The 8034-nt window shown below is 41.8% G+C and overlaps 1 protein-coding gene across 1 annotated transcript; it reads right to left on the reverse strand.

Annotated features, from left to right (window-relative positions):
* Positions 1 to 2510: 2510 nt before the first annotated feature.
* On the reverse strand, positions 2511 to 7828 carry LOC113607625 (protein SET-like). The gene is given in 3 exon segments (XM_027083141.1): positions 2511 to 3526; positions 3528 to 4187; positions 7809 to 7828. Coding segments are annotated over 3 exon segments (1209 nt in total). The 3' UTR covers positions 2511 to 2997.
* Between the last annotated feature and the right edge of the window lie 206 nt (positions 7829 to 8034).

Consider the following 8034-nt stretch of genomic DNA (forward strand, 5'->3'; position numbering starts at 1 on the left):
GTTTCCTGGGCGAGTCGAAACTCCTAGGAGACCGCGAAGGTCTAACACCCCCAGTCAGAATTCCGGCTCCTTTTATACAGAGGAAGGGGAGGGGGCGGGGCCCACCGCAATGTCACCCATTGGTGGGAGCAGGACCGCTAACAGCCAATTCCAAACGGCCTGCGCTAAGGGTCGCGTGCGCCTGCCCCACCCCTATTACAATCATTGCTTTGAATATTTCTTCTGTTCCTTTCTCGCTTCTCTTCTCGGTATTCCCATTACTTGGATGTTATACCTTTTGTAGTTGTCCCACAGTTCTTGGATCTTCTGTTCCGTTTTTTTGTCTTTTTTTCTCTTTGCCTTTCAGTTTTGGAAGTCTCTATCATCACTCTCAGAGGTTCCTTCCTCAGCCCTGTCCAGTCTACTAGTGAGCCTATCAAAGGCATTCTTTATTTTTATTACAGTGTTCTTGATTTCTAGCATTTCTTTTTGATTTTTTCTTAGAATTTCCATCTCTCTGCTTACATGATCCATTTGTCTTGCACGTTGTCTACTTTTTTCCATTAGAGCCCTTATCATGTTAATCATAACTTTTAAATTCAATATCTGCTAATTTCAACATCCCTGCAATGTATGAGTGTGGTTCTGATGCTTGCTCTGTCTCTTCAAACTGCCTTTTGCCTTTCAGTGTGCCTTGTAATTTTTTTGTTGAAAGCTGGACATGATATACTGGGTAGAAGGAATGGCAGGAAAGAGACCTTTGGTGATGTGGTGGTGAGGTGTAGGGGTAGGGGAGGTGTTCTGTGGTCCTGTGATTAGGTCTCAGGCTTTCCGTGAGGCTGTGCTCCTTGGCTGTGAACTTTGCAAGTGCCTCTCAGTCCCAGCCCTCTTAAGTGGGGGTGGGGGGCTTAGGAGGGACTGGAGGGAGATAGAGTTGGGTGTTTCCCTTCCCCTGGGCTAGTTAGGCTCTGACAAAAACCCAATAGGTTCGTCTCTGGCAAGGTAGTTTCTCTTGAGGGCAGGCCTTGTTAAGAAGAATAGAATGCTCTGGCATTTTTCAAAACAGCCAGTTTCCCCCTCCTCCTACAGGAAGCATGAGTGGATTTTTCTCCGATCTTCACTGTGAGAACCTGGTCAAGCCTCTGGAGGCAAAAACTCACACCAATGTGGGGACCCCCTAAGGCTGGGTCTCCTGGAGTTTTTATCTCACAGACGGGTCCACACTGAGCCTCCAGCAATTCATCAATTATAGTTCAGGTTTTCCAGCCCCAGCACTGGTTCCTGTGGAGGTTTCTACTCAAGCGTTTCTGCTTCAGTAAATTGTGATTCTCGGTATCTGCATGTCTCTCCAATGCTGGGAGCAGCAATTTGTCCTGTGACCTCACTTCTTTTATGAATCTAAGAAGAGTTGTTAATTTTTCAGTTTGTTCAGCTTTTCACCTGTTAGAATGGAGTGGTGACTTCCAAACTCCTTTTATGCTGGACTGGAAACTGGAAGTCTCAGAAATGTATTTTTAAAGTGTCTGTAGACATCCTTACAAGATGTGAACATTGTTAACAATCTTGATGCACTTCCATGTATATGCATATAGATACATATTGTGTGTGCATATCATTTCTACATACATATACAATATATACTACTGCTTTCACAGAATTTTACTGAAGTTTGTACAGCTTTGTATTTAGATTTCATACTTCATTCCCATTTGTATTTTTCTATGTCATTAAATAATCTCGTTAACAGGAGTTAACATTCAATTATCTAGGTGTAACTAAAAGATGAGGCATGGTAGAAAACTCATCTGTGACATCAAGGAAAGTTGGCTATGAAAAAAGGGTCAATTATCCATGAAATTTTAAGATGACATAAAATTATTTTAGTTCAGTTAAATAGTACATATTGAATACTCTGGCCCTGTCATCTGCATTGAGGATACAGACATGAAGAGAACATAGAGTTTGGCTTGAGGGGCATATACCTAGTTAAGGAGAAGACTGAAAAAGAGAGAATGATAACAAAAATGGTAAGTGCCTGGGTATACATGTGTATATACAGTATCCAGATGGACAGGATATTTGGGGATGAAAGGACAAGCATTTCACTCAGCTGGGGTGGCTTCCTTAAGTTGGGAACACATGAGCTGAGTTTTTTTTTTGTGTGTACACATTTAGTTTTATTATAACAAAGCAACTTGTACACTCTTAACGTTTAAAACTGAGCATCATCTTTCCTTTCCAGTGAAACAAAAAGAAAAATTTAAAAATAAACAGGAACAAAATTACAATAAAGAATGTCAATTGCAAATAAGATCCTACAGGTTCTGCTGATTCACCCATTGAGTGGCAGGGCTCAAGTCATCATTAGGAGAGAATTTTATTTTAAAAGTGTCATCTTAAACTGCAAGGATGTCCGTTAAACATCACAATTAAACATGCCAAAGGAGAAGCCGTGTTGTCAAAATGCCCACTTAACCCACCCAAACATCTCAAACCCACCCTTTGCTGACCTTCTATAACCCCATTTTTAAAAGTTTTTTTTCTTTTTTTAAACAAGAGAAAGTAGACAGATACACGTTGGTAAATGCTAACTGTCCATATTCACATAGAGACACAGTGTAATCTCTGAGCCCAGTATACAGAGAAAGGAGGAAAAAAGCTAGAATTCTATGCACTACGACACAAGGGCCTAGCACCCTCCAGCTTCCAGCAGAGCTAAAGGAGCAGAAGGTTTTTCTTTTTTCCCACAGAGCATGGTGGTGTTGATTCCATAAAGTTTTTGTTGAGACATGAAGGGATAAAAATGAATTTGGAACAGAAAGGGGTAGAGATTCTTTTCCCACTGAATTCTGCTCAAGGTATTTCCCCCCCAAATAAGTTGTGAGCCATGGTATAAAGGAGAAAAGAGACCTTACAAATAGGGCAACTGAGCACAAGAGGAGAAGGAGAAAGACTGCAACTTGCTCCCAGGGACTGGAGAAAATTAAAAAAGGAAGGTTGGAATCCATCAGTGTTCCATTAGTCATCTTCTCCTTCATCTTCCTCTCCTTCCTCCCCCTCATCATCATCTGCATCTTCTTCACCTTCATCCTCATCCCCTTCTTCATCAATATCTTCCAATCCTTCTTCCTCTTCATCATCATCATCATCTTCTTCTCCTTCCCCTTCCTCATCATCCATGTCCGGAACCAAGTAGTACTGTAATGGATTTGGCCAAATACCATCTTTGATGACCTCTCCTAACTCATCTGCACCTGCATCAGAATGATCAGTAAACCAGGTGAAGAAGCTTTCTGGGTCCTCATGCTGTCTCTTCCTGCTGGCTTTATTCTGCGTTTGACTTGAACGTTTTGTCAAATCCTTTCCGGATTTCCATTTGATTCCAGTGGACTTTAAAGATGGATCACCACTCTCATTCAGATGAAATTCTTTGGAGAGAACTTTATTTTCAAAGTAAAGGTTTTCGTCAAAATAAAAATCTATTCTGTTACCTGATTTAATATCTTCAAATTCTGTCACTTCGACTCTTGTCAAATAACGCAGCGCCCTCCCCAAGCAGTGCAGATACTTGTGGATGGTTAGCAAACGTTGCTCCCCCCAAATTTGGGATATTGGCGATCAATTCCGACCTCTTCTGAAAAACTGGTTGGCGGAGTTTGTTATATTTCTGTTCTACTTTCAAAATCTCCTCACTGGCTTGTTCGCTAAGTTTGTCTATTTCATTTTGTACTTCATTAATATGTTCAATTGCTTCTTGTTCTTTTTCTGAGGCCTCCTTGGCCCCGTCGTGGTTGGAGTTGAGCACCTTTTTACTGACTTTGGCCGCGAGCGCCGACTCGGTGCTGCTCCGCGGTCGAGGGGGCGGGGGGAGCGAGGAGGGGAGAGAAGGGAAGGCGAAGGGGGAGGGCCGCGGCTTCCCCTCACGCCACACGCGCGGGCGCCGGCTCCGTCCGGCCGCCTCCTCCCCGCGCTCGCTCGCTTGCTTTCCCTCCCCCTGGCTCGCGCGCGCTGCCCTCGCGGCCTGACGACGAGGGAGGGGCTGAGGCTGCGTGCCGGGCTCCCGCTTACCGAGGGGAGGCGGCGGCGGGCAGGTAGGCGGCTCTGCTCCCTCACTCACGCTCCGCGCTCCAGCTCGCGGCTCCAGCTCCCCGAGCCGCCTCCTCCTCCGCTTCCTCCTCACGGCGAGGGGCGGGCGGCAGAGCCATGAGCTGAGTTTTTAACGCTGATAAGTATTCAGCCAGATGAAGGGAGTCTTAAGGGAGGTAACAGCTGGGCAGAGCTGGAGGCATGGAACCAGGCAGGGTACTGGATGGCAGTACCATGAAGATTGACGGCGCACTGACAGACGAAAAGTTAAGAACTGGGTTAGTAGGAGTTATTATTTTCATTTTGGGCTCAAAGTCTTGTGTTTTCCTGAAAGGAGTATAGAAACTCATGGTTATAATTCTATGTAAAAGCATAGTCCACTGCAGGTCAGTCCCTGGTGAAGCCAAGCCTTACCAATCAGACTATGGTCCAGGAATCCTCTTTTAGAAGGTATGGGACAAGGGTCAGTTTTCTTTTTGTTGTTTTTTTTCCGGTACGCGGGCCTCTCACTGTTGTGGCCTCTCCCGTTGCGGAGCACAGGCTCCGGAAGCGCAGGCTCAGCGGCCATGGCTCACGGGCCCAGCCGCTCCGCGGCATGTGGGATCTTCCCGGACCAGGGCACGAACCCGCGGTCCCCGCATCGGTAGGCGGACTCTCAACCACTGCGCCACCAGGGAAGCCCACAAGGGTCAGTTTTTATAGGATTTTCATGAAACGTAGAATTTAAAATGAAAGTTTTGTACTTGAAGAAGATAAATTTCATTTATCTGAAAAATTTATTTACCTGGCTTCCGTAGAAACAGAGCTTTCATTTTCTTAAAATTAGAAAAATGTTGTATAACAGTAAATATTGAACATAACCTCAATATAGAAAATCTCTGCTTGAAACAAGGGTGTGTACGTATGTGTGTGCGTGCGTGTGCGTGTACCTAAGCATCCAGAACTCAAGTGATGTAGCGTGTCCTTTACCTGGAGGACTAGAGTTACAGAACACAGTTTACAAAGTATTGACTTAGAACAGAGAACTATGAGAGATGAAGGAACTTACAGATGATTTAATGAATTGTCCAGACACTTCATGTTAGAAATAAGAATTCTAAGAGTTGGCAAGGCATTGTAACTTTTTTTTTCCCCGGGGAATGAGACCAAATGATGTGTCAGGCACTTCTAAAAATTCTGATGACTTAATTTCACCACATGCTTTCTTTTGCCCAGAAAGGAACTTGACATAATGGGACCATCTTGGGCCTCAATTCAGGAAATTTAATAAAATACCAAGTATAAAGTTTGTTATTTTTGGAGCACTTTCTGTATATCCTATATTGTGAAAGCATTTTCTATTCATTATCTTAAGTTTTTAAAAGATTGTGATAAAATACATATAACAAATTTTTCATCTTAACCACTTTTAAGTATACAGTTTAACAGCATTAGGTAATTCACATTGTTGTGCAACCATCACCACCATCCATCTCCAGAACTTTTTCATCTTTAAAAACTGAAACTCGGTACCCATTAAGGAACAACTCCCATTCCCCTCCTGCCAGCCCCTGGCAACCACCATTCCACTTTCTGTCTCTATGAACTTGACTACTCTTGGTACTTTATATAACTGGAATTATACAGTATCTGTCCTTTAGTGGCTGGCTTATTCCACTTAGCATAATATCCTCCAAGTTCATCCATGTCGCAGCATGTATCAGAATTCCCTTCTTTTTAAGGCTGGATAATATTCCATTGTACGTATATACCACCTTTTGCTTATCCATTCATCTGTCGATGAACGCTTGGGTTGCTTCCTGCTCTTGGCTATTGTGAATAATGTTTCTATAAACATGTGTTTAGAAACATCTCTTTAAGTCCCTGTTTCTAAGAATTTAGGCATATACTCATAAATGGAATTTCTGGATCAAATGGTAATTCTATTTTTAATTTTTTAGAGAACAACCTTACTGTTTTTCATAGCAACAGCACCGTTTTACATTTTCACCAATAGTGCACAGCAGTTCCAGCTTCTCTACATCCTTGCCAACGCTTGGTATTTTGTTTCATTTTGAAAATAATAGCCATCCTAATGGGTGTGCTGTGGTATCTTATTGTGGTTTTGATTTGCACTTCTCTAGTGATTAGTGATGTTGAGCACCTTTTCATGTGCTTACTGACATTTGTATGTTTTCTTTGGAGAAATACCAATTCAAGTCCTTTGTCCATTTTTCAGTTGGGTTGCTTTTGTGGTTGTTGTTGTTGAGTTGTAAGGGTTCTTCATGTATTCTTGATACTAACCCTTTATGAAATAGATCACTTGCAAATATTTTCTCCCGTTCTCTGGGTTGCCTTTCCACTCTGTTGATTGTGTCCTTTGATGCACAGAAGCTTTTAATTTGATGTAGTCCAGTTAATCTTTTTTTTTTTTGCTTTTGTTGCTTTGTTCTTTTTGTGACATATCCAAGAAATAAACGCCAAATCCAATACCATGAAACTTTCCCCCTCTGTTTTCTTATAATAGTTTTATAGGGTTCACTCTTATATTTAGGTCTTTGCTCCATTTGGAGTTAATTTTTGTATATGGTGTAAGGTAAGGGTTGCACTTCATTCTTTTGCATGTAGATATCCGGTTTTCCCAACATCATTTGTTGAAGCCACATGACTTTCTTAAAGCCACACAGCTAGATGGTAGCGAAGATGGGTCCAAACCCCAGTTCCCTGTTTCCAAATTTTTAGGACTTCCCCTCTATTCTCTGTCAGTGCCCCATTGCCCACTGTTTTAGGTAACTGAGGTATTACTATCTTCACACAGAGGTGTGATGGAGCTTACACTCTGAATACACTTGCATTTTAAAGGAATAATTTGTTGCCCATAATATTTTTAAATAAAGAGATCAACCCCTGCTCCCTGCTCAAACGGTCATCCAGTTTCCCCCCTACTTCACCATTCTACTGAGTTTGGGAAAGAGGCAAAGAAAATCACAAAAATAGTCACTTGTCATTTGTACTTTGCTTCACATAATTATCCTTACTAAATCACGGGGCCCCTTAAGCACCAAGCATCTTTCCACAGGGAAAGAAAATAGGCTTGCTCAATGAGCTGTAAATATTTGAAAATATGAATTATGAAATGATTAATATGAGAGGTCCAAACTTAGCTAACTTAATTTCTATACTACATTCTATCTACTGAGACTCTCTTTGATCATGATTCTAGTTTGATTCATAGCTAAACTGTCTTCTATCTAATTTTCTTTGCAGGAGTTGGAACTTAATATATCTCAGAGGGAAAGATTTATGAGTAAAAATCATAAGAGTAAAAATATTTAAAAATCACTTTCAAAATGTGTTAAACAGGACAAATTTCATTCTGTGTAAGTCTGTGTAACTCTATGTATATTGGGTCTCACAGAGTCCAGACTCTGCCGGGTGTTGTATTTAAAGAAACATAACCTAGAAATGAAAAATAATTAGAATATTCCAATGTTATCAATCATATGCCTATTGATTAACACCAAAGTAGATTCAATTCATCACCTACATTTCTTTCAAACTATGGTTCTTTCACACTTTGCAACTGTCCTTCCAGCTGAATCAAATGTCCTCCCTAACACCTATCCAGTGACCTTTTATATTTTACTCCTCCATTTCCTTCTAGAATCCATTTTCTTCCTCAGGTATTTCCTTCTTCAAAGACTGTACTGCTTTGCACAATAAAGGCGATAGGAATGAACACCTCTCATCACCTTCACCCTCACCAATGATGGGCCACCATCATTCCGGCCCAAATTGCTACATCAACATCTAAATGGTCTCCTTACTTCCACCCCAGCCCCTTACAGAAACCAGATGATCCTTTAAAAATATATGTTGGTCTGGTCTTACCTTTTCTCCTCCCCTGAGTTTACTGTCTGTTTCCCCTACTAGACAGTACTCCTTGATGGTGGGGAATTTTGTCTGTTTCCCTGCTGTATCCCCAGGGAA

Source organism: Aethalodelphis obliquidens, unplaced genomic scaffold (genome assembly GCF_003676395.1).
Source record: "Aethalodelphis obliquidens isolate GAN/ISIS:26980383/991018 unplaced genomic scaffold, ASM367639v1 scaffold49, whole genome shotgun sequence".
Taxonomy (NCBI): domain Eukaryota; kingdom Metazoa; phylum Chordata; class Mammalia; order Artiodactyla; family Delphinidae; genus Aethalodelphis; species Aethalodelphis obliquidens.